This window comes from Saccostrea cucullata, unplaced genomic scaffold (assembly GCF_032062105.1).
Source record: "Saccostrea cucullata isolate Sc308-1 unplaced genomic scaffold, CSIRO_AGI_Scuc_v1 ctg746, whole genome shotgun sequence".
In the NCBI taxonomy this organism is placed as follows: Eukaryota; Metazoa; Mollusca; class Bivalvia; order Ostreida; family Ostreidae; genus Saccostrea; species Saccostrea cuccullata.
This window is the reverse complement of record NW_026938715.1, coordinates 79,220-107,091: the sequence shown is the minus strand read 5'-3', so window position 1 is coordinate 107,091 and position 27,872 is coordinate 79,220. Positions and strand designations below refer to the sequence as shown.

The window sequence follows — 27,872 nt, the reverse complement described above, 5'->3', positions numbered from 1 at the left end:
TCCGTCAGAGGTCGGAAAAACAACTTCAGCCAGTCTGAAAGGCAGATGCATATTAAAAAGTAAGAAGAACTCGTCTTCATCGGCATTTTTTTTGTGCATCAAACTTGCAAAAATAGTTTGAAATACAGCAATCCAGGTACAGCGTGACACAGGCTTGTAGCAACAGTTTTCCATGTGGAGGAAAAGGGGGGGGGGGGGCTCTGAAAAAAAATCAGATATATTTTTGTCAATTATAGATTTCTTCCTTATAAGCCAGAACAGATGTGGAGTCCCAGCCATTATGGGGTAAATGCATCAAAAATATCCCGATTTTTAAAATGACAAAACTATATAGGCCAATCGGAGATTACATTTAACAAGTTTGCTATGAAAGTACGTACATGTACTATCAGTCAAAGTAGACAGATTATAATAGAAAATGTGAACGAACCTATATGAATATTCACTAAACCTAGAAATTGTCTTGAATATAATTTCGGTTAGAAATACATGCATATGGTCCACGTATTGTAGTCCTTGTGTTGTAGCAACTTGTTATTCCTAATACATGTATACTAGAGAAAAGTACAAATCGTCAGAATCAAACGGCTAGCGCGAGAAATATTGACAAAACTATAATTAGATGACGTTATTAGAGCTGTGGCTGATATAAAATTCATTTGTACAGTGTAGACACATATGCTCCTTTATAGTACTAGTGTATATAATTGTTAACCTTAAGCTCGAACCGTCTCTTCCGTACCCAGAGAATAATTTTATCTTACTAACATCAGGAAATCATTGTTCCGTTAGAATATTATACATTTATTGACTGGGTTAGAAGGCAACGTGCGTTTTGTCGGACCCAAGAATGAAACATACCGGTATGTCCGGGGCCAATAGGCCTCAGTCAAACAGTTTGGTTAGAGAGTCGACATAACGCATTTTAGCCGATAACACAGTCAATAAATATTTTGTTTGTTATTGTTGAATTAACTCTTCTACAAGTATTTATGCCATTTCCTTTATCAGATGCCCCCACAAAGGAAATGTGTCAGTATTTCGTATGTCTCAACAGCGTCAAAGACCCTGCAACAAGACTACGAGCCGTCAATACAGATTTGAGTCAAAATTTTGATTTTTAATATATTAAGTTTTATTAAGCATATTAAGCACATTGTTTCATGATTTTAAAACCGCAAAGGCATGTCACAGATTGCATGGAGAAGTCCACATGCACATCGAATTAACTCTTCTACAAGTATTTATGCCATAGTGGCAGTTAAAATTTGATCTGATGACGCATTCATTTCTACCTGCAGCTGGGCAATTCATCACGTCAGGTGCGCACTCCAAAACCTATAAAGAAACAATACTATCCTCATTAAAAGTGTTACTGTGTAAAGGGTTATTTTTGCAACGCTTTATATTCGCCCGTTCACACTTGAAAACAATTTTGTCCCGTCTTAAATTCGCCCAGTCACAGTTCTGATTAAGAAATTATAATGTATTGCTTGAATTTGTCCCGTTTTAAATTCACCCAACCAAGGTTAGGGCGAAAGGGGTGAAAATAAAAGAGGGTGAAAATTTCCCTGGATACAGTACCCAAGTGAAAAAAATCCTCAAACAAATCACTTTAAGAAATCACTTATGAATCAGTGATTTGAAGATGATTTGTAAGTGATGCAAATTCCCATGCAAATGAGCCAACAAATCACTCCTAACAAATTGTAAGCAAATCACCCTGAAATCACAACGAAATCACTTTGAATAAATTGTGTAGAAATCACTTCTGTTGAACAAATCGCAACCAAATCACTCCAAATAAATTGCAAACAAATCATTTCAAATAAATTGCAAACAAATCACTTCAGTTTAACAAATCACTTTCAAATCACTCCAGGTGCATACACACGTGTGTGCATGATGCTCATGTAACCATCCCTGAACTATTTAAAAATCACATGCATGCATATTTGTTGTATATTAACAAAAAATACTTTTGGCAAGAGTATTTTAAAATATAAACTTTTACTAGGATGTGTCCTTATTAAGATGGCATCATGTATTTTAGATATACACAAATGACTACTTGGCTCCAAATTCAGAATATACTATAAGCATATAACTGTTGACTTTTAGAAGTTGGTAAATGTTAATTTAATATTTGTGTAGACACTTTGAAAAAGCCAGTACTTTGCTGAAGCTTATAGCTTTACATAGATTTTGTTTTAAACATTAATTGCCACCGACTTTGTTGTTGGTCTTCTGAAGAACAATAAATTGCATGTAAACATATGGAATATTAACTGAATCTAAGGAGGAAATGATAGCATAATACAGTTATACATACCTTAAAACTATATTTTGCATGGTTATGGAAAAAACATCAGTTTCAACAAAAGAAAAGAGGTATGAATCTAGAACAGCACAATCTAGCTCCTTTCATTTCAATTCAAATCTGATAAATGAAAATTGGCGGTAGAGTTTCTAATACTGACCAATCAGCAAGCCAGGCGGAAATTGTGAAGTAAATCACTCTCAAATCACTCTGAAGAAGGACCATGAGATCAACAAATCATTTACAAATCATCCAAAAGAAAGACTAAGTTAACAAATCATCTTCAAATCACTTTGAAGAAAGACTAGTTCCAGAAATCATTTTCAAATCACCTTGAAGAACGGCTAAGTTCAACAAATCATGAAGAAATCACTGTAACAATTTCCTAAGTTTAACAAATCACTCAGAAATTGTCTGAAATGGGAAAGAAATCACAAGCAAATCACCCTTTCATAACAAATTGTAAGCAAATCATAGTCATCATTTTGGTAGAAAGTGATTTAAGCATGATTTGTTAAATGAATTGCTTACAAATCACTGAAACAAATCACTTTTAAGTGATTTTAAAGCAATTTGTAGGCAATTTGTAAGTGATTTGTTTGAAAAAATTTTCACTTGGGTACTTATCATTTGACAGTATTAACGACTAATTAAGAATAACGCCCGTGTTACCTGGCAGTTACAACTGTTTTTGTAAACGCCGAGATCCAGAGCATTTCTTTGGTATTGTGTGAGTAAATCTACTTCATCATTCCATGCGCATAAATTTGTTTCCCATTCGCCCCTAATGTTGGAACCTGAATGAAATGAATATCAAGTAAGACAACAAAACATTGATGTAACCATTAATTGTCGCCTAGGAAATGAATGTAGTAAACAATGGACAATGCAAAAACAGCTTCGAAATAAGTGAAAATGACATGCGTCTAAATTGAGACAATAGTCTTGAACACTTACATGTATAGACGATACCCTTTTAAACTTTATCAATTCCTCAAGTAAATGTTGGCTGCATAAAATATGAAAGAGGGGCCTGTCTTTTTTTCGATAGTGAATGGTAAACAACTTTATAATTATATATTAAATATAAAAATTATATTAAAGATTCACTTTATGGAAGTAAATATTTTGTGTATCTCCTAATTTATAAAGGTAAACACCATTCTAACGTTTAATTTTTTTAAAATGATAAGTTAACTTTTAATTCTGAATAACTTCTACCACAATCCCATACACCAACACTGAAACGTATATATATATGGATAGAGCAGCCCGGTCCTCCGGGCTGCAATAAAAATCTCAAAAGACCATGAAGAGAATTAACAAAAGAAAACTAGGACTTTTCCCAACTAGAATATTCCACTGAGGGAATGTTCACGCGAAGCTTGCTTAAATCTGTTAAAAGCTGCTTAAATTAACCTAAGCATGATCAGTTATTTATTTACATACATGTACTAGGTATATAAAACATATCTAGAGGTATAGGTAGGAAAGCATAAAACAAGATTTATCATTAAGAAAATAAATGTTTTTCTAATTGTTCTATGTAGAGCTGAGATTTTTTTTTTCATTTTCCAATGAATATTATGTATGTCAACTTTAGTTACCAAACTTTTTTTCGATGTAGATCTTTTGTGACAATCAATAATGATGAATAATGGCGGATGTATGTACATTAGTATTACGATGTTTAATCTATTGAAACATAGCACTTTAGACTATTATTTGTACAGAAATAAATTTAAACAAAAAATTATTTTGTAAAACCCAAAGATATCTCCTTTAAGTATTCTGTTGCACTCCACAGGTTTCTGTGTGCTTTATGTTGACTGTTATCACTTTTAAAATTGCAAATGCAGATTTTCGTAATTATTTATAACGTAGTCATTTATTAAAAAGACAATTTCATAACACGAAAAAGAAAATAATACCCGCCGTGTTTATACATATTATAGGATTTTTATTTCCCGATCATGACAAGGAGCACATGCACGGCGGGTGTGACCGGTAGGCAGTGGATGCTCACTACTCAATGCCACCTGATCCCACCTCTGCTGTTTTGGAGATCCGTGTTTGCTCTGCTCCTATTTTTATCATATACCTAATGCGAATAATTCAAATTTATTGATGATTTTACGCAATCATGTAACTTTGTGATCCTACTTTCTGGATCACCGCACTGTGGTTTTCTCTGAAACTGAAGACGTAGTACGCAGATACATGACGTTATTTTTCTTGCACGTTAAAAAGTCCATCGTGAATAAGCTTTGTTTTATGTATAAATATTATACAATGAATCTCTAAAGTTTTATTTTGCTATATTTAGCTAGTTATAAGGGGGTACTAGTATATAATAATTTATCATTATAACAGAATAATTAAGCCCAAAGATGTGTATTAACACAAGTACCTTTTTTAGGTTTAATTTACTTCGCGTGTGATTTGATCTGATGATCCACGCCTGTCAATTCGACGTGATACGAACCTTCGAATCAAGTTACTGTTATAATAATATAAACATGTATGTATTGTTTTATGGACTTTGATATTGAATACATTTCGTTATCTCCATATCCTTCTTTTTTCAGTCGATATATGTCTTAGCAGCTGTAAGCATGTGGATGTACATTATGGGCACTAATTAATGATTTTGTTCATGAAAAATAACATGTTTCACTAAAATTGATTTGTAAGCAGTGGCTGTATAATTTATTTTGTGCATCAAGAATTCAGAAATCAATCTAAAAAAGGCCTCAAGTACTGTGCATTCATTTGTGCAAGATTTCGGCTTTCATGAAGTATGCAATTCGTTATTTTTAGATTCATATTTATCAAGTATATTTGAATTATATATTACAAGTTACAGAATATAACGTCATTCAGAAGATACAATATATGATCATAATAAGAGGTAGTAGATATTCTCTTTTTTTCTTAATAAACTAAGAAAAACAATACTGCGTTAGTAATACCTGAAATGACGTATTCTTTATTTAATTCAAAGTATGAACCACAGGCAGCAAAAGAAGAACTGGATTTGATAATTCGGATTGGCGGCTGCTGTCTAAATCTTCTATCGTCAAGCTGTCGAAATAAAGAGAATTAGAGAGTAAAATATAATTAGATAATTAAATAATACATTGTAACAAATAAACAAATTCAATAAAGGTCGAGCATCATATCGAATTGTAAATAAGATTGTCAATTTTTTTCAATATTGAAGCAAAAAAATGCTGTATTTGAACAGTGTTTAAAAAGTATTAAAACACCAAAATATCAAAGATTATAATTTGTAAATAATAGTGAGTTATGATTTGAAATAAATATATTATTAACCTTGAAATCTTGGAGTATTTGAACAGTGTAAGCAATATTCAATCCATTATTCACGATCCTTCGCGACCGACTAATCACCTTTGAAAACTAGTGACAGGAAATAAGATTTAATTATCAAGACTTAATAACCTTTACTAACACAAAAGAATATAAAGTCATGATAAAGGTTACCAAATAAAAGAATAATAATTATAAATAATATAAAGTAACAAAATATATATAATTAAATAAAATATCTTCAAAGGTACGTGGATACAGATAAACTAATTTTTAACCCTTTTTAAATATGAATAAAAGAAAGAGCTGTTCAATTCCAGCCAGTTTGTGTTTTTCATACTTGCAATAATGATTACTTACCAAAATCGGAGTTACAAAAATGTCTTTGCGGATGTTTGGGTAGACATTTACATGATTCCGAATCAAGAATGAAAGCAAGAATTAACACTGCAAAAATAATCAAATTTCTCATTGTCGGGCCCCTTAACTTACTATAGGTAACCTCCTTATGTTGACAAGGAATTATGTTACTGGATTTAACAAGATTGATTTTTAACAATGAACAGAAAGTTGTTAACATAAATTATGCACACTCTCATGTACATCAAAAGGAATAAATTCAAGATTTTAGAGTGCAAATTGTGTTAAAAGAATTGTACAAAACGTTAAATGCTTTAAATCTTTATATGTTTTCACCTTGATTTTTTTAAAGTAATTAATTAAACAAGAAGTCATTGTTTAAAGATTATTGATGCATGTCTGCTCCACAAAAACATGTTAAAAGTAAATGTCCCCCAAAATTTCCAATTGTATGTAAATTTTTTCTCCATGAATTCCAAACTAATTCTAAAAATTTAAATTAATATAAAAAAAATCATATTGCCAGCAGAAACGTTTTCTTTCCATCGATATTTCCTTGAAATAATTAAGAGATGAAATGAAAATATATTATAAAATAAAATGTGTTTACAGCGTACTTAAAATGTGTGTTTGAACTTAACGTAATTTCTTCTTCTTTTCAGAGTATCAATTTGTGTGTGTAATAAAAGAGAGATTGTGTGTGTGTGTGTTACATTCTGTATAAAAATTCTTATCATATTGTATTTACGCGTCAAAAGTTCATTCACGTGTATAATTTACTCCTTTCCTGCAAATATTTTAACCTATGAAGTTTTTTTTTTCATTTCCCTTTCAGAAACAAAGTTGAGATTTGGTAAACATGTGAAGGATTGAAAACAAGGGAATCTGAATTCTGGGGATTAATCAAAGGAAATATTGTATTTCATCCTAGAATTCTTCTGTTTCTACACATCTTTACAGTGATGGCTAATAATAAATGACACCAGGTATATTTGCATGCATTGCAACTCATACACGGGGAGGTAGCATACAACTTTCCAGTACAATGTACATGTATATAAAAAAGGCAGTCAACATATGGATCAAAATATAATCATCAAATAACTTTTTCTGATCGTTATCCATATTTGCCTCGATCAATTTTTATTTTATTATTTAGTCTAGTATATATTAGAATATGCTTCAGAAAAGCTTTCGTGACTGCATCATTTCATTAATGGATTTCTTCCAAAAATATTCAGCATGTCCAGATTGCAAGTTTGTAAGAAATAATTTTCAAAAGAAATATTTAGATGATAATCCACCGATAGACTTATATTCTCTCGATAAGTATATGATTTTAAAATTTATTTATGATTTTTTTTCTAAATAAGCTACTTTTGTGAGTAAAAAAACAAAAACAAATGAACTCCTCCTAAATTTAAATTGGGCGAAAGTGCAGAGTATTAGGTTCTTTCATGCAGTGACGATTCAGTTTTTTTACCTCCATAACAAAAATTTACCATAGTTAACTATACATGTAATTTTTTATCGCTAATTATAGAAAGTACTTTGATTTACTATGAAACTTAATTCTGTTACTTTTGAAAATTAAATTTAGAGCTTTTATATTTTTAAAATTACACATTAATGATACTTTTTAACGAGAATAAATATGTAATAATTCAAAGGAATAGTTCGTTTAAAATTACTTTCAGGAATTTTAAAAAAGTAAAATATATCTAAATGAAATCCATAGTAAAAATACTTTGATGCGCAAATCTGGAAACTTTGATTTACTACGCAGTACAGTTAAGGTTACAAATGAAAATATTGGCAATTTTTTTAAGATAAAAAAAATACATACTTTATAAGGATGGGCGATTCTTTTTAGGACTTCACTGATATCAGAAAAATGTAATGTGATTCAAGTCTACATGTTGAGGACATTCAGAATTTTTATTTAAACTTGTCACGTGATGTCGATGTCACGATTTTATCAATTATACTTGCAGTTTAAAGGTCATCTATAAATTCCAATATTGCAAGGGCATAACCAATTTAAAAATTTTAGTTGAATTTATAATCCTTTTTAACACTATATGTAGTTTGTAAAAAGTGCTGTGAACCTGTATAGATTCCCTTATTTAATTGTTAAAATTTAATTTGTTGGACGGCAGATTGAATATTTTGCTGGTCAACTACATTAAATATAGCTATAATTAATTTCTTTGCAAGATTTCATGAGGTTCGCAGCACCTTTAAATTATCTTAATGCTTCTTGGGTTTATGTGTAAAAACTTGCCAAGATACATTGAGGGTATGCAATAAGTCGATTTATCAGGACCCTTCTATTAATTTTTCAATGAATCTGCATACAAACACACGACAGATTCATTTGTCTGGAGAATATACGGACAGTTTATAAATAAAATAGTAAAATAAACATCGCATCCAAGTTAACGCCCTTTTATTTAAGTGCAAATAATATTTTATTTGAGAACAAGACATTCTTCAATGTAAAAGTAACTAGATCAGCCTATCACTGTGTACAAACTGCATCATTTTTGCAAGATGACGTCACTTGACAAATGCATTGCGATCGATGCAGTTTGAAATAGCAAATAATTTCATTTTATGGTATTTTGAAGACTTTATATTTTGTGTGACGTCAAATTAAATATTTCCCATATAAATTAGGCCCCTCCTCCTTACTGTAACCTTAACTGTGCTGTGTATATTTAACTATAGTAATCTATACTTACATGTAACTATAATACTTTTTGTTGGGGATGGAACCTTTTAATTTGCTGAAAATTTAAGCTTTTATAGGTGTAGGGGGCTCAGATGAAAAGCATAGCCCAGATAACTCATTAAGGTACATTGTAGGTATGTATTTTCAATTAACAATAGATTCTACCATTCATAAATAAAAAGAATATAAAAAAAGAAAAGAAAAAGAAATGCACAGAAGCAAGACCTAACTTTCTCCGTTTTTTTTAGCTCTACTGGTCAGAGACCAGAAGAGCTTATGCGATAGTTATGCGTCCGTCGTCCGTCCGTCTGTCTGTCCGTCTGTCTGTCTGTCCGTCTGTCTGTCTGTAAACAATTTTTCAAAATGCTACTCCTCCTACAGTTTTGGTCTGATTTCAATACAACTTGGCACACAAGTAGACTGCACTCAGATACATAATTCTGTGTATCGGTTTTTGATTTCGATGAACGGTGTTGCCATGGTTACTAAAAATAGAAATTTCTGTGAATTTTTTTCAAAATGCTACTCCTCCTACAGTTTTGGTCTGATTTCAATATAACTTGGCACGCAAGTAGGCTGCACTAAGATACATAATTCTTTATATCGGTTTTTGATTTCGATGAACAGTGTTGCCGTGGTTACTAAAAATAGAATTTTTTGTGAAATTCTTTCAAAATGCTACTCCTCCTACAGTTTTGGTCTGATTTCAATATAACTTGGCACACAAGTAGACTACACTAAGATACATAATTCTGTGTATAGGTTTTTGATTTTGAGGAACGGTGTTGCCGTGGTTACTAAAAATAGAAATTTCTGAAATTTTTTCAAAATGCTACTCCTCCTACAGTTTTGGTCTGATTTCAATATAACTTGACGCACAAGTAGACTACACTAAAACACATAATTCTGTGTATCAGTTTTTGATTTCGATGAAGGGTGTTGCCGTGGTAACTAAAAATAGAAATTTCTGTTAAATACTCTCAAAATGCCACTCCAAATACAGTTTGATTATTATAATATAATGTGACATGCAAGTAGACTACATTAAGGACATAAAGAGACTTAATCAAGGATCATTATTCTTTTTATTGCTGTGGTAAAGTTTCAATTCCCAACTGCTTAAAAACTTTTCTCCTCATTTGCTGTACGTACAGACCAGTAGAGCTTCAGTCTCGACAGAGACTTCTGGTTTCATTGGGAAATGTAAACTTTTAAGAAATCAAAGACATGAAACAAAATCATTGCAGGAGTGACAAAAGATTAACATTGTATACGAGTACAATCAACTTGAAACCCATTTGGATAAATTGATGTCAAACGACTTCTAAAACATTTTATGATCTCTGAGATGACTTTGATTGCAAATATGACAGATGTAACGCATTAATTTATTTTTAACAAATTGGAACAACAAAACTAATCTAATAAAACTTCCTTTGCCTGCATATTACAAAAGACCTTAGGTGGAAATGATATGTCATCGTTTGATAAGGATGTTATTTCTTCTAAGCCTCAGACCTTATGAAAATTGATGGGTTTTTAGTAGCTAGAGAAAGCTACTTATATAATTTATATACCATATGTACCACTGATGTTTGTGTGAGTGAAATAAATGAACTTCAACTTGAAGCATGGAAATAAAGTAATTGTAATAATGGGGTACAAACAAAATGTGATTAATTAAAATTTCTTTTCGTCAGTGAGACCTACCATTAATTGTGTCAATAAACACCATGAATGTGTTATGTTTGTGCTTCCTTGCCCTCTTATTGGAAAACGGTGTTGTATAATCATTTCTAGATGTATCTACCAGAAAGACGTTAACAAGACATATTAATGATACTGATTTTATAGAATAAATAAATGACACGTAAAATAAACTCTTGATGACCTTTAAATGTGTTTAGTACATATATTCTTCAGTTCAGTTCATTGAAATCAAGAGACATACATCTCATAGACAATATTTACAATTATACATTTCAAGACATATAATAATGCAATACATACGTACATGTACAAAACATATAATATTTTCGATAATTTAAAACTCTCGTAATATAAAAAAAAAAAAAAAAGGTAATCTGGATTACAAATAGGAACTAAATTTTTACCCCATTTTTTATCAGTGATTAGCATACCTCAGTATATTTTACACATATGTAAATTTACATACATGTGCAATTTTTGTCGTATGAACTGATTTGCTCACATGCAAATTCTGCACAGTTGAGTAAATTTGCACCTGGTCAGGACTAGGTGCGAATTAACTTTTGCATGCATGTTTTTGCAAATTATTAGTTCTTGTGTGTTTATTCTGTCGTATGAACACAGCAAATTTATTTGTTGAAGTATTTTGTATTGCTTATAGCAGAAATCCCCATCTTAAGCATTGTTACTGTTGTATATGCATTGCATGGAGTGTAAAATATCAGTTGTTAAATATGGCGGCTAGATATCAATGCTCTAAAAAGACGGATTTTAAATGGGAATCCTTGTTCTACTCAAACGATAATTTTTAGTGAATTGAGTTTTTGTAAGGGTAAATATGTTGGTATGTGGCTTCAAAAGCCAAGTCTTTCAAGGATACGCTTGGTCGCAGAACTTAATATTATCCCCGAAACGACCATCTCCACTCTGGAAACAAGAAGCCATTATTTCCTCCTAGATATTTTTTTCGAATTTTCAAAAAACATGGGCATCATGCCCCTTCCTGGCAAACATATGTTTATGTCTCTAAAGATACAGCCCTACCACATTTTAGCTCTTGATAACCGAGGCAAGCTACTGACAGATAAGTTGATGTTACAAAGATTTTGACAACCTTGTTTGAGGTAAGATTTTGAATTCGTTAGTAGTTATTTTTCGCATGATGTATTCCGTTTGAATATTTCCCTCGGCTACCATCAATCATCCATTGTAGATTTCCCCAGACCAAAAGATTTCCAGTTGTCCTATATTTCTCTGAAGATGCCAACCAGTAGATGGCAATAACTAACTTTTTCTTTACTCTTCTAGAGTCTTTTAGGACGAGGCAAAAGCATTTTAAAGCAAAATTTTAAGACATCTTCCTTCATTATTTCAGTGAAAATTTCCACACTAATCCTTAAAGTCGTTAAGTTTGGTTTCGTCATACCAATTAGTGGATCAGATTTTTTCTACTTTCTTTATGGAACACTTAAAAGTTAGTCTAATAGAAAGAAAATACCCTTTTTCGATTCTAAATCAGTTCATCTCCTTATGTTTTATGACAATTTAAGGATTTACTTATGGTACATAAATCTCGTATGAACGCATAGCAAATTAACTTTTACTTATGTGTGTAAATTTACATATATGTGTAAATTTACACATGAGTATATTTGCATACATAAGCAGTTTTTCGTCGTATGAATGGGGTATAAGAAGAACTCAGAAAAAATATTGTTTTAGTAATACCTGAAATGACATATTCTTTGTTTGGATTCAAAGTATGAACTAGAACTGGTTTTGATTATTCGGATTGGTTTCTGCTGTCTTAATCTTCTTTCGTCAATCTGTTAAGATAAAGACATTTGAAGAGTAAAATATAAAACAGAGAATTAAATAATGTAATGTAACAAATAAACAAATTCGATTTAGCTCGAGCATTATAAAATTGTCATTTTTTTCCATTTTGAAATTAAAAATGCTGTATATCTAAAAAGTGTTTAAAGAGTATTAAATGCGAAAAATATCAAAGATTATTACATGTAAATAATAGTGCGTTATGATTTGAAATAAATAAATTATTAACCTTGAAATCTTGGAGTATTTGAACAGTGTATGCAACACGCACATTCAATCCATTATTCACGATCCTTTGCGACCGACTAATCACCTTTGCGTGAACAACTGACAGGAAATAAGATTTAATTATCAAAACAAAAAGTAATTAGCTCCACTAACACAATTGCATAGAGTCATGATAAAGGTAATAAAAGTATATGTAATTAATATCTTTAAAGGTAATTGGATACAAATGAATTATTTTTTTTTTTACTCTGTTTGTATCAATAAAAGGAACAACGGTTCAGTTCAAACAAGTTTATCATTTCATACTCACATTAATGATTATTTACCAAAATTCGAGTTACAAAAATGCCTTTGAGGATGTTTGGATAGACATTTACATGATTCCAATTGAAGAATGAAAGCAAGAAACACTGCAAAAAGAATCAAATTTCTCATTGTAGGGCCTCTTTATTCAGCAGAGATAACCTCCTTATGTTGACAAGGAATGTTGTTACTGGATGTAACAAGATTGATTTTTAACAATGAATAGAAAACTGTTTGCATAAAATATGCACACTTACATCAAAATGAATAAATTCAGGAATTTAGAGTGCAAATCGTGTTGAAGGAATGGTGCTAAACGTTAAACGCTCTAAATCTCTATTTTTATTCAACATGACTTTTATTTGGAAATTAATTAAACAAGTAATGATTGTTTTATGATGATTGATACATGTCTGTCCCACAAACACACACACACACACACACACACACACAAAAACAAAAAAAAAATCATCAAAAGAAAATGTAACAAAAAGTTCCACTTGTTTGTAATTTTTTTTATGAATTCCTTAACTTAATTTTAAAATTCAACTTATTTTTTGCCATTGCCATTGATGGTAGTATCAAATTTGATAAATAAACATAATTATTATCAACAAATTTTTTGTCCATTTTTCTTTGAAGGATTAAAAGATCATACAAAAATAAATTTAGAAATAATATGAATAAATAAATAATTGTGTAACATAACAAGAAAATCAAATCATATAATAAAATCAAATAATAAAACGTTCTTTCTTCTTTTCAGGAGTAGATCAAGTTATTTGTGTCTATGTGGGTGTGTTAGAACTTGTTTCGTCCAAGAATGTGTAGATTGCAAGTGATTCCATCACGTTTTGTTGGGGGATTGAGCCTTTTAATTTGATGGGATCATTGCTGAAAATGTAAGCTTTTATAGGTGCAGGGGGCTCAGATGAAAATCATAGCCCAAATACTCTTATAAATTTAAGAAATCAAAGACTTAGAAAAGTCATTGCAGGAGTGACAAAAGAATAACATTGTATACGAGTACGATTTGAATCCGATTTAGATAAATTGATGTCAAACGATTTCTCAAACATTTTATGATCGTTAAGATGACTTTGATATATCTAACTGAACTGAAGACTACTAATTTCATAACCCTAATTTCATTTTACATTTCATACCAAATATAAGGTCTTTATTTATCTTAAACAAATTTGAACAACAGATCTAAACTTAGTTAACCTCATTTTAAAAAGGACTTAGTGAAAATGAAATATCTACGGTTGAAAGGGATGCTATTACTTCGAAGTCTCAGGCCCGAAGGAAAGTGTCGGGTTTTCACTAGCTAAAGAAAGCACAGAAAATGAAATAATTGTGATAATGAGGTACAAGCAAAATGTGATAAATTAAAACTTCTTTTTTACATTGAAACCTACCACTAATTATGTCAGAAACACCATGGAAATGTTATCTTTATGCCTCCTTGCCATCTACAGTAAAACTCGTTTAGTACGAACACGGATATTGCGAATTTACGAATATAGCGAAGTCATCTTGGATCCCCAGCTATATATATTTTATGACTTTCTTATACGGTTGTAACGAATTATGGATATAACGAAGTAATTTCATAGGTCCCAGCGACTTCGTTATAACCGAGTTTTGCTGTAGTTGGAAAATGGTGTTGTATAATTATATATTTCTGATAGAAACTGTCCGAAATAAGTCTACAAGCCACATTAATTATACTGGTTTTGCTTTTGAAATAATGACCTGTTCAATGGACACTTGATGACCTACAAATGTGTTTAGTACATACATGTATATTCTTATATTACATTCCAGTTTATTATGATGTCAAAATGGCTCACAAATACCGAAAAAAAATGTTACGAAAAAATTCAGAAAAATAATTGATGAAGATTTATTGTATGCTTTAGTGTGGTTGTTCGCATGGCGCAGTGGTTAGAGCGTCTGCGGAAGAGTCGCAAAGTAAGGAATTGATCCTCACGTTGCAGGTTCGAATCCGACTGTCCGACGTGGAGTCCGGTCCTTCGGATGAGACCGAGGTCCTGTGTCACAATAAATGTTGCCAAGAAAAAGATCCTTCACTTCTCCATGGCCCTGGGTGTCGTATATAGATAAAAAAAATATCCCAGCTCTCAATCGGCAAGTGGTGGCTTAAAAATTTGAGTGAAAAATTCTATAGAAGGATGTTTAACAATAATCAAACAAACAAACTTGTAGCTCTCTCATAAAGAAAGCTGTAATTTAAATAGAAAATTCATGTAAAATGGTATGTAAAGTGTTAAAAAGTGGAAAAGATGCATTATTTTTTTAAAATTATTATTATTTTTCATTCCTTCCCTAATAGCATCTAAGCCTATTTGGCTTAAGGTCAAGATAAGTTAAATAACTTGAGACTATTTTTTATTTGATGCTAGATCCATTATGACGTCATAATCAATTTCGACTTTCTTTTTCCCGTACTTTACGGCTTTTGCAGAATTATGTAGAAAATAAGGTGTTTTCATGTCATTCAATTTGAAATCATATGAAAAGTAAACTGGATACCTATACTGAATTTGATATTGATTTAAAGAAGAGGCCATGAACATACTAATTACCGTTTTCTGAGAGACTGTAGGCAATCTTGATACATTTCCTTTGCCGAATACAAAAAAAAAACTCCCATATTCATGACTGATTTTCTTAATTTTTCATTGAAAATGACAGTTTAAAGTACAGTTTTTCATCTTGTATACCTACAAATTATGCCCCGAAACACCTTATTTGACCAAGCTAAAGTTGTAAAGCATTAATAAAGGTTAATACTCTTGTATAAGATTGTAAACTGTTTCTCTCTCTGTTAATAAAAGTGGAAGAAAGGAAAAATGACTTTCCAGAATTTGTTTGAGAAAGGAGAAAGATTCTCTCTTCCCGTCTCTCTGTTCAGAGCTTCTTGAATTTATTTCTCAAGTTTGATAAATCTGTAGGCACCTTTCATTTACTAGATCTTGACCTTAAGTCGAGGTAGGGTACTGACAGAAAAGTTGTCGCTACGGGAATTTCAACAGTAAGCATTTTAAGACAGCATTCAATGATTCTTTAGTTGCTATATGGACGTTGTCAGCAAATATTTTCTAATCACTGGTTCATATTTAGGCCAACATTCTTGATAAGAATTGTTTAGTCTCCATTTTAATACTAAATTAGAGTACGCAAAAAATTACGTCTAACTGTTCAATCCATGGTGCTCACGGGTGTGTGACCGGATGCGTGATGGGATAAGACCACTCCTCCGATGTATATATCTGTCCCACCTTTAAGGCCGGTATACACGATGACATTTTTAGTATAATACAAGTATTATGATATATAATTACATAATATATTATTATAATACTTTTGTATTATGACACATTCTTGTAAAACATTGTAAATAAACTAATTGTATTTAGAATTAACTTCTTTATTGGTACCTGTATATGTGAGAAAATGAGATTTTTATATTATCTAGTAGAGATGACCCCCATACGTATTCCCATGTGTTTTCCCTCGCCAATCTCTCTCTCTGCCAAAATGATAAAAATGGAAGATAGGTTAAACAGTATGTTACTTTCCAGAATTTGTTTGAGAAAGATTATTAGAACCTGAAAACTCTCTTCCCGTCTCTCTGCATGTTCAGAACTTCTTGAATTCTGCTGACAGCTCTACTTCTAGCATCTTTCTTGTGGTAGGTACTGCTTGATATATGTATATTCCATAAGTCATCTTCCCCTTCCCAGAAAACAACGAGTTTTTCGATGTCTTTACACGTAAAGTCGGTCATTATTAATGACCATGTGCTTTTTTTAGTAATTACATAAATAGGATGACCCCCCAATGGGGGGGGGGGCGGGGGGCATGCTCATTCCTCCATGGTACCTGATTTCACCTCTGATATTTTAGAGGTCTGTATTTGTTCTGCTCCTAATTCGTATTGTTTTATAGACTTCTAAACTTGAATACTGTTCGATATTTCTATATATGTCATGTTATTCAAACTATCAATTTGCATTTGAGCTTTAAAGTTCAAGTTTCTTTTTAAAGAGACATGGACACAGTTTCAACTGACTGAATCTTTAAAACAAATTTTAATGCTTACAATTCCTAGCTAAGGCATAATCTAATGATTAGCAAAAACTTGAATATCATTTATTAATTAACAAATAAGAGACAGAAAAAATGTAATCAAGGCTTGTGCCTTGTTTTTTGTTTACATAAAGAAAGTATCATATATATAACAAAATGAAATTCAGCAATTCACTAAAAACTGTCTCATCGTATTTATAATTAACTTCTTTTTTGAAATTATCTGTTTTGATCGAACATATATTAGTATATTAATCTATGTAAACAAAACATGACACGGACCCTGTTTACATAACAAAGGTTTGGAGCTCTAAATCTGTCTTGTATCTCGACAACTGAAGTTAAAATTTTTGATGATCATTAGAAAGACCTTAGTTAAATATTTGCAATTTTTTTTAGCCGAAACTGTGTCTATGCCCCTTTGAAAGTTGTAAATAGTTTAAATGCCTGCACTTTTCGGACATTAATTTTTGTAGCAAAACATCTTTTTTAAAAAAACTACATAAGAGCATACGTAAAAATTTAATGATAGTTAATAGAGCAAAATATGGAGATAAAATAGTTCAAGCTTAACATTCCATTGAAACAATTGTGACGCGTGCCTACTCTAAGAATTACGTCACGAGGGTAAAAATTAATAACTTGTGGAAAAATAGGCACAAAAGCACAATATTATATTGATCCTAATAATATATTATTTGAAAACTTTGTCTAGAATACAGTTAAAATTTTATAAAATAACATGTTCAACATACTTTTATCACTTATAAAAACTTTATTCTTAAATGAAAGTTAGTACAAGAAAAATTGTTGTACAAAATGTTATGCTTCTCTGGCTTGAATTATAATACAATATTGACTTTAAATTCTGAGCTTAAATATGAATAAAGAATTGTTCATTCCTCTTCAGGTTCAACAAACACGGTGTTTCTGCTGTATAAATTTAGTATAAATTTAGCGACCCTGTAGCATCAACTTTTTAAGAAGTCTCCACCTAAAAACAGAATAAAAAGGAGATTTTATTACATACTGTTGTACTGCAGGGATATCTTTCTATCTATATAACACAGGCACTTGTTTCGGGAATAAATTTTATCCCGTACTATAATTATAATAACACAAGGTATCTAACTCCAAATTACACGGACGACCCCCTTCCCTTAGAATCGCGCTCATTTACACTTTGAGAGAAAAGGCAGTGGCAAACTGTTTATACCTATATCATTTACGATAATTTATCTACACAACCACATATGGCTTTGTGGCAACGCACTTTGAAAAAATTACGCACTTTGAAAAAATTTTTCAAAGTGCGTAAAATTTTTCAAAGTGCGTTAAATTTTGGACACACTCAACGCACTTTGAAAATTTTTTTTCAAAGTGCGTTAAGAATGCACATAAACATTTTTTTTTACCATGGAGGCATTTAACGCACTTTGAAAAAAAGATATATATGAAAATAAAAATTCTAGACTTAGATTTTAGTAATAGAGGAAATCAAATTGTAATAATTATATCTTTCGAAAAACTTTTTAAAATTTACATGAACTCATTTAACCTCATTGAGAACAAGGAGAAGACGAGTAGAAGGTCTCTCATCCAAACTCTTTTTTTCTTAAACATTGTACATAGCCGTCGGTAGCAAATTGAAAGTTGACCCCACAGGTAAGCCCCAATTCGTAATGCATACAATATATTATGTATATTTTTGCAAAATATTTATATGCCTACATGTAACCTCCCTTTCCGGTACTGATGACTATGCTACTCTCAAATATATGTGTTTACATAACTGGTATGACGTTGAAAACTTTCAATAAATTTAAGTTTACATAAAATGCATGCAAACTTGAAAAAAAATAAGTACAGTAAAGCATTTAAGCGAGAAAGAATTTTCAAAGTATGGAAAAATCTAAATCGCTCACTTTCACATCCTGAAGTGACCTCTTCACAGAAGAATTATCAAACAGGTTCAATTATTTATCATACCTAAGATTTGCAGGAATATTAACAAATCCATACACAGTTTTTCAAAGTGCGTTAATATGGTCCATATTAACGCACTTTGAAAAGAAATTTTATTTTTTCAAAGTGCGTTGACTTGGTCCCAAAATTAAACGCACTTTGAAAATTTTTTTCAAAGTGCGTAATTTTTCAAAGTGCGTTGTAACATGGCTTGCTTGTCTTTGTATTCTTTTATCTCCGTAAACAGCGTCAAAACTCTACTCGCTGAGAAGAAAAGTCGAATTAAACAATAAAACGGTATGTACTAATCTCGGGCAAAGAGAAAAATAAAAGAATGCGTGAGTTTAAAAATTCAATTCCAGATTTTAAATATTGCAATGAATAAATAAAATTTCATAGTGTCTTATTTTCCATAAAAACACTACGATGTTTTTCCAATGTAATTTTAGAAACAGATTTTTACTATTTTTTAGCCAATCAAATTCGAGGTCTAATTCTTTGTACGAGACTAGAACATATCATTCTATGGTTGAGTTTCACTTTCCACTCGGCGAGCAGAGTTTTGGAACTGATTACGGAGATAAAAGAAAATAAAGACAAGCATGGCAGATATGGTTGTGTAGATAAATTATCGTAGAAGACATAGGTATAAACAGTTTACCCGTACATTTCCTCTGAAAGTGTAAATGAGCGCGGTTATAAGGGAGGGGATACTCAGTGTAAGTCGGAGTTAGATACCTTGTGTTAATATTATACTATGGGTCAAAAATTTATTAGAGAAACAAGTGCCTGTGCTATATAACCATAACTTTCCATACCTCCAAAGACAATTTTTTTTTTTTTTTAGATTAACCGTTTGAATTTTTTTTTTTTGGAATTTCAAATAATTATTAGGACAAGCCTTTAATTTTTCCTACACAATGTAGGCATATTAGAAAGAGTATTCTGAATGTATAAAAAGAGGGTATTCTGGCATACTGAAAATAATTTACAAAACGTAGTACTGTCAAAGTATTACTGCATACTAAAATTGATAAAAAAAGACCGAAAAAAATGCGATTTAAAATAATAAAATTTAAGACTTAATTACAACAAATTTACTTGTCTCCGATAAAAAAAAAAATTCAGTGTATTCTTATGATCTTATATGTAAACTGTTACCTGCATCCTGTTTTGATCCTAATTGGGTGCATCCATTTATACTGCTGAGGCGTCATTTTCTGTGGGATTGTCTATTTCTGCGTTTTAAGAAGGGATACGTAGTATTTCTTTTCATCTTTAAATATGCAGCTATTTTAAAATAATCATACTTAAAATTTGGTTATCTATGTACTTGCATATTAATTAAGAATCAAATTGAATTATTAAGAAAACACAATTAAACAAGTAAAAACAATTTACTTATTATTCTGGTCGTTGTAGTCCTTGCCAAATATGGTTCGAAAAACCGTTTCTTCAGTGACTCGTACTTTTCTCTCTTTTCTTTGTTACAGTAGCATATCATACTCAGAAAAGTATATCTACATTCTGTGTACCTCCACACAAACAAAAAGGGGTTGATTAAAGAGTTCAGAAGAAGCAGAAGTCCCGTGAAGCTTTGCCACGTCACAATTGTTTTCTTATTGGCTGGGTCTGTGTTTATGAGGTCGATGATGTTCATTATCAACAATGGTGAGTAAAATAACATAAAACATCCCAGAATTGCTGATAGTTTGATAAAAATCCTTGCTTGATATTTGAATTGCATTTTCCGGGTTACATCATTCAAACCAGAGGTTACATAAGATATTTTGTGCAATTTTGTGAACATCAATACATAGAGAAAAACATCTAGAAACATCAAGAAGCAAAATATAGTAGTTACAATGGATAGACCTGTTTTACCCCTAATAATGTATGCAGCACAGACTGCAAATTGTTGATGATTGTAATCTTCAAATCCACCTAGAAAGTTAACTACAGTAAGTACAAAACCTGTGAACCAAATTCCGAAAATTATACTGCAATTCCTTTCTTTTCGAAGAAATTCAAGGTACCGAAATGGAAAATACAAAGCAATAAACCGATCGACAAGAATACCAGTAATTGTAAGAAAAGAAACCACCACGCAAATACAGTAAAAATACATCAGGAATCGACACAATCCTTCCTCTAACATCGTAGGTAGAAATGCATCTTTTAAAATAGCCAACCCCGTCAAAAATCCGTGACGGCCAAATTTATAGACAAAAACCTAATCTGTTTATTCATCCGTTTACTCTGAGCAAGGATAATTATCGCTGATAAATTAATCATGGCAATCAAGAATCCCACTATTGATGGTACCACTGCATTTTGAAGGACCAGAGTGCTCTGCCTTGTTCCGTTACCCTCCATCTTGAAATATACATCATATATAGAACATTTTTTTAGTTTATAGTCTGAAGCTGAGTGTCTTCTGATGTCATAATTAAATACAAAAGCCATATCACACATGACATTGGGTGTTTACGTGCACTGCTTTCTATAATTCTAAATTTTTCTCCTTATTTCGTTGGTTCAACAACAAGGGCTCTCATTTGATTGACAGGGTGGTCAAACAGAATGCTTGTCATCTGTACGTTATCTACTTCTCTACTTCTGATAATCATTAATTAGCTGACCATGTATCCCGGTAATTCTCAACAGTGAAACCTATTGCTAAATGTATAATTATCGATGTAATATACAAAAATCTGTAATTATATAATTAGATGTAGCTCGTATTAGTTTTTGCCCTTTTATGCTAATTGCGGAGAAAGTAAATGTACTTCATTTTTTTAAAGGTTTCTCTCAAAACGATTTGTTATCAACTTTTCAATTAAAGATGCAAAATATGTGAATATATATAGAGGATATCTATATTGTGTGATTTGATATTGGCTTTATCCAACAAGTTGAACTGATGTATATATTTGTGAGGCTTGCCAAGCGAATATACACCATTTCAGCTCGTTAATATCAAATAAGGCAATATCAAATCATACAATTATAGATGTTCTATTTTTCTCATACGTATTGGTGATAAGGCCGTTGGATAAACTTAGGCTTTATCAACTGGTAAATGATTTATCAATAGCACTTCCGGTTTTGACACGATCACTTGCTTCAAGATTTTATTTTATTGAAACTTTTATTTTTGAAAATTGTTGCCCTTATAAAATGAATGATTAAGGGCACTAATATCGTTAAAAGCAAGAAAAAGACTCGCATGTGTCAAAGAAGTTTCTTATTTTATCAAGGAACCTGTATTGGCTAGTTGAAGACAGATGTTACCCCCCCCCCCCCCCCTTAAATCGTTTTCAGAAAAAAGTAAAGAGCAGTTAAGTAGTTGTTATAAGATTCCGTTAACATCTTCAATAATGCTTTCTTATGTTATGCCACGTATTCCTACCTAGTAAGGTTTAACTTACCATGGATCAACAATGAATCTGCAACTTCCCTAGGCCTAACGTTAGCACGTGTTTCTTTTCTGCCACCGAAAAAAGAGATCCCATGGTCTTAAACTTTCAGTCAGAAGTTTTCTCTATGTAGCTCCAGCAATTGTCACATAATGTTTTCAAAAATGCAAATAGAAAATTTTTTTTGGACACAATCTACTTTCTTTTGATGCATGTTGACATCAACGGTGCTACGCGTCGCCGGTAAAACTCAGTTTGCGACCGTTAAATCAGCGGTGTTTCTTTTATCATTGTTGTAGCATAATTTAAATTTTGTCATCCAAATTTTTCCATAACTAAATAACTTTAAATTTCATTCCATATTTTTTTCCCATAATACACCTTTTATTTTAGCATAATTATACCCCCGCTTGAAAAGCGGGAGGGTATATAGTAATAGTTAATTCCGTCCGTCCGTCCGTCCGTCCGTCTGTTACGCTTTGGGGTACCCATCTCTTATTCGCAACTCCTCTCATACCACTGAATGAAATTTGATGAAACTTTCACAGAATCTTTATTCCTTATTGCCATTGTGCACCTCCTATTTTACTTTTTGATCCGACACATTTTTTGGGTTTCACGGCCACAGCAAATCATGGACTTTGTCATTATAACTATAGGAGGCGGGGGTATCATTTAGTGAGCTCATCGCTCACAGTACCTCTAGTTTTATTTTGTTTTTGACTTTGGTACTGAATTCCATTCTTTTGAATGAATGAACACTCCTTATTTGGCCACCTACAATGCTTAAAAACAACCAAATTTCCTTTCCAAACATTAATCAGAGTAGAACCGAAATTAAAAAATAATCATCTTAAATTTGTATTTCATGTAATTGGATTTTCATAACATTGAGTAGATAAAGGACATTTTCTATTCAATTATATTTGATTACATTTTATAGATTGTTGCTGATACCTTACTATTTGTTTCTCATTCAACGTCCCTTTGAGTACTTTTTACCCATTCTGCGAAGCCAACTTAACTGGCAGAGGGCCGCAAATAAAGACCTGAAGTGCTAGAAAATTGTATAATATTAAAAGAACGAGGGCGCTTTTGATTGGCATTCGGCAGGAATCTGGGCGTAATTGAAAAAAATGAAAATTTGATCGACATGTCACATGACATTTTATAATTTTTTTTTAATTATCTGGTTTTCCCGAAATTGAGCTTTGATTTGCCAAAAAAAATAACTTGAAAATTGGCCAGATCAGACATTTGATACAAAATGATACATTTTAAAAAACGTTTTTCTAAAATTTTTCTATCTCTGGGTCTTCTCTCCATGATTTTGAAACGTTATTTGTGTGTATTTTAATTCAACGAAACGAAAACTTTCCCCCCAAAAATCCAAATGTGTGAATGTGGTGCTTTTTTTGTCCTTTTTAAATCAGCTGTAATAGCTCAGAAAGAACGGCTACCTATTCCGTGCACTCGAAGTGAAAAGTTTCGTTCGAGTCTGGCATGGGGCGTTACTTTTTTTTTATGCAAACAACCATTTATTTTGTCAGATTCGTTTTTATGTACTGATGTATTAAAATTTTGAATTAGATAAATTTTGGATCAGTTTGGTCAATATCGAGCGAAATCAATTCCAATCTTTTATTTTATAATGTACATGTACACGTGTCATGCATCTATGCATTACCGTAAATACTCGCCTATAAGTCGGTATTTTGGGAGTTAAATATTGGTCTAAAACTCTCTGTCCGACTTATAGGCGAGTCATAAAGAGATTGGTATTTTTCTGGAGGCTGAAATGTAGTATTTGCATTTCTGACGATTATCAAAGAAAATGTCTGAATATATGTGATTATTTATGTATTCTTAGAGTACTTAAAGTACAAATATCTATATATTTTAATAATTTTAATTGTATTTTCAGTGATGATTGACTTTTTGTTTCATGATTTAAAATTAAATATCAGTGTCATTTCGAAAATTGTTAATTGGAACCGTTCAAACAACAATGGAATTACTTGAAATTGTCGCCCAATTTTGGCAAAAAATTGTACTGACTTATAAGCGGGTCAATAGCAAATTCCACCAAAATAACGTCAAAAAATACAACCGACTTATAGGCGAGTATATTCGGTAAATATTTTAGGTGATTATTTTTTGTAAAACATTACAATAATATAGTACCCCCTAGAAAAACCTGACATAAATGTTACAATCTCAAATGGTCTTTCAAACTAAATGAAAAAAAAAACCTGTGGACGTGTTTGTAAAATCTGACCAGCTATGTTCAGCCAACCAAATCATGGACATGTAAACCATAAATGTTTCGTACAAATGATTCCTGCAGATCAAACGCCAAATACGCCCATCTTCTTTCATATTGCTTTATTATCAACATTTATACCTCCAACCTCAGAGGAAAATAATGATTCAGGATTAAACATAATCTTCGCAACCTGTCTAGGATAATTTGAAATAAGTACACATAGTAAATATATATGACCATGCCATTTTATTAATGCCAGGTTTTCAAAAAGTTAAGATCGAATAATGACCGAGGGTCATTTTCTGTCGTTGTTATTCTATGGGGTCATTATTCGTCTTTACGCCGTACTTCGTTAACTTAAAGTCTTATCTTTATTTAATAAAATATTTTTTATTAATAAAAACAGGATTATACGAAGAAAGTACAATGTAGTCATTTGAATCAATAAAATACTAAAAACGAACATATACCATATTATGTTTTCACGATTACCATCGTTCTGAAGCCCTGGAGGGAATTTGACTTACTTGTTATGACTCATTTGTTGTGACTTTTGAATTTTTTTTTTTGTTTTCTAGTTATAACTAGTTAAGTAGATATGAAGAACGTTATAGCTTGGCTTACGTTTACTATAAAATAAAGTATTCAGTTCTTACTTAACTATTTTTTTATGATTTGTAGTAAAACAAACTTGCCTGTATTCTAGGAAATCCTAGGAAAAAATATCGATAATATTGTTATTTGTGCTATGAGCTATTTTATTTTTGCGATCTAATTTTTGTATATTTATTTAAACCAAAAACGTGACGTGAGAGATGAAGGCTACGTGTAGTTTCATAAATGAAAAAAAGTAATATTTTGCATTCTTATTCATGTTATTTATTACTAACAGTTTACCTCAGTGAACTTTAAAATATTGTTCACCTGTAAATTGGAGTAGTAAGAAAAACTATATAAAGGGATATCTTCACGTTTTAATCAAATTGACTAGCCAGAAAATGACGTCATTTTTATGTATACGCAGTCACCAAAGATCTAAGTGATATTTAATGCATTGTTAACTAAAACTATGCAGTTTCAGTTTTTCAGAAACTCACAGGGCCAAATAAGGCGAAAATGAACCATGTTCTTTGCACAGTTAATGTAAATATTATACTGTAGAAGCACAAATTTTCATGGGCATAAAATTTCGTTGTTTTGTCATAAAAAATAATTTTGTGTGCATTTAATTTCGTTGTTTTAAAACTAACCCTATTCAACATATAGTCAGATAAAATTTTGTGTGGGATTTAATTTCGTTGAATTTTGATAACAACGAAATAAACGAAATTCAATCCCCCATGAATATTTGTGCCTTCATGTAAATTACTTGAATCTGATTCGTCGAGAAACGTTTGTTAAAAAAACACTTTTACCCGCTGAATAATGAAGCCACGCCCTCCTGCGTAGCAACAGTCAACATTGCTTGACGACGGGTGGTATTCCAAAAAATAGCGACTGTTCAGAATTTATGCGCGCACGGTTCACTGTTTAATGTATTTGTATAAAACATTCAGTATAATATAATATTATTCTGAATGTAAATTACTTGAATCTGATTCGTCGAGAAACATTTGATAAAAACACTACTACCCGCTGAATAATGAAGCCACGCCCTCCTGCGTAGCAACAGTCAACATTGCTTGACGACGGGTGGTATTACAAAAAATAGCGACTGCGCGGAATTTCTGCGCGTACGGTTCACTGTAATATGTATTTGTATAAAACATTCAGTATAATATAATAAATATTGCATGTAGTTGAGTGTAACATTGAAAATTTTCACCCCTGGAAAACCATTGTCAACCTCGGCTGCGCCTCGGTTGACAATGGTTTTCTTGGGGTGAAAATTATCAATGTTACATGTACACTCAACTACATCCAATATTTATATAATAATACTTCTGGGCCTCGGTTGACAATGGTTTTCTTGGGGTGAAAATTATCAATGTTACACTCAACTACATCCAATATTTATATTATATTACTAAAATCAGGAGAATAACAAATAACATAACATCTATGAAAAAATTTATATCAGTGAAATATATAAAATATTATAGCATATATTTATTTTTTTTTTAGTTCATAATAATAATGTGATTTAAACTAGCAAAATCTTATTTAGATATATAAGGATGACTACAAGAAAATATCTTTTAAGGTGTCTATGCTGAATTGACCAATATTTTCCACCAGAATCACACTTTGATGGAGAAGTATATAATTATGTTCTTAAAATTTTCATGATTTCTACAGAAAATGGGGGTATATTACTGTCGATATTTTGAGTAAAACTTACCGAGTGCAGGTTTAAACCAGCTCAATATTTTGATATAATGTGTAGAAAGATATTATTAAAAGAATGTAAATATTTAATTGTCCTCTTCCTGAAAAATGATACAAAATCCGAATAATTTGTGACGTCCTAAAAACTAAACTTATCAAAAACTTACTTTGAAACTATATTTTGTTTTGTTTATTTTGATTTCTCATACATGTACAATATATACACATTTTAAGAAATTTTCAAAATGCAAATGTATGACTTATGAGTGTTCAAAATTATGCAATAAACTGCAATGTGTTATGTTTAAGACAGACGAAACAAACAAACTTTTATAAACAAATATCCTGAAATTAGCAGTTATACATGTATTTATAAGAGTAAATTAAAACGTTTAACCGCACAGCTGCTTGAAAATTTTCATTCAAACTTTCACATTAATGGAATATAAAGCAACAAAAATGTATCGATAAATTAGGAAGGTCGTAGAGAGGTTGACATTTTGAACATTATAGAAGGTTTAAAAATTCTTAATAATTTAATAATTCATTAGTCACATCATTTACAACCAAAATAAGTCAGAAAATATAAATCAAACCAGGCATCCAATTTTTGTTTGTATTGTATGTCCTTAAAAGAAGATAAGAATTTCTTTAAACTTTTCAAGAAAAATCAATGGAATACAATGTAAATGCGACATTTCCAATTTAAATATCTTCAAAAATACGTATATACAATCCAGGTATCCATTCGATTAATGTTCATGTACATTGGAGCATGAAAATTATCATATCCCTAACCAGTGTGGATAAAAATAATCCATATAATTTGAGCTGAAATGATTACGAAGGTTAGATCCTTCTCTTACGGGCCATTTATAATAAGTCACTATCCCTTTATTGAACCAAGAGGCCCACCAGCTATACGTACCCACAGATGATATCATGTGATCA

At 31.3% G+C, this 27,872-nt stretch overlaps 1 protein-coding gene across 3 annotated transcripts; it reads right to left on the bottom strand.

Moving 5' to 3' along the window:
• Positions 1-1,108: 1,108 nt before the first annotated feature.
• Positions 1,109-12,967, bottom strand: LOC134251038 (metalloproteinase inhibitor 3-like). 3 transcript variants are annotated; one of them, XM_062733402.1, is made up of 6 exons: positions 12,848-12,967; positions 12,570-12,620; positions 5,657-5,709; positions 5,293-5,404; positions 2,993-3,117; positions 1,120-1,338 (listed from the first exon to the last, which is right to left on the bottom strand). In XM_062733402.1, the coding sequence occupies exons 1-6, from the start codon at positions 12,954-12,956 to the stop codon at positions 1,189-1,191; spliced, it is 600 nt and encodes a 199-aa protein (XP_062589386.1). In that variant the 5' UTR covers positions 12,957-12,967; the 3' UTR covers positions 1,120-1,188. The 3 variants fall into 3 exon arrangements, with proteins under 3 accessions (XP_062589387.1, XP_062589386.1, XP_062589388.1); XM_062733404.1 differs by having other exon boundaries at positions 1,122-1,338; positions 5,657-5,734; positions 12,607-12,620; XM_062733403.1 differs by lacking the exon at positions 5,657-5,709 and having other exon boundaries at positions 1,109-1,338; positions 12,523-12,620.
• Between the last annotated feature and the right edge of the window lie 14,905 nt (positions 12,968-27,872).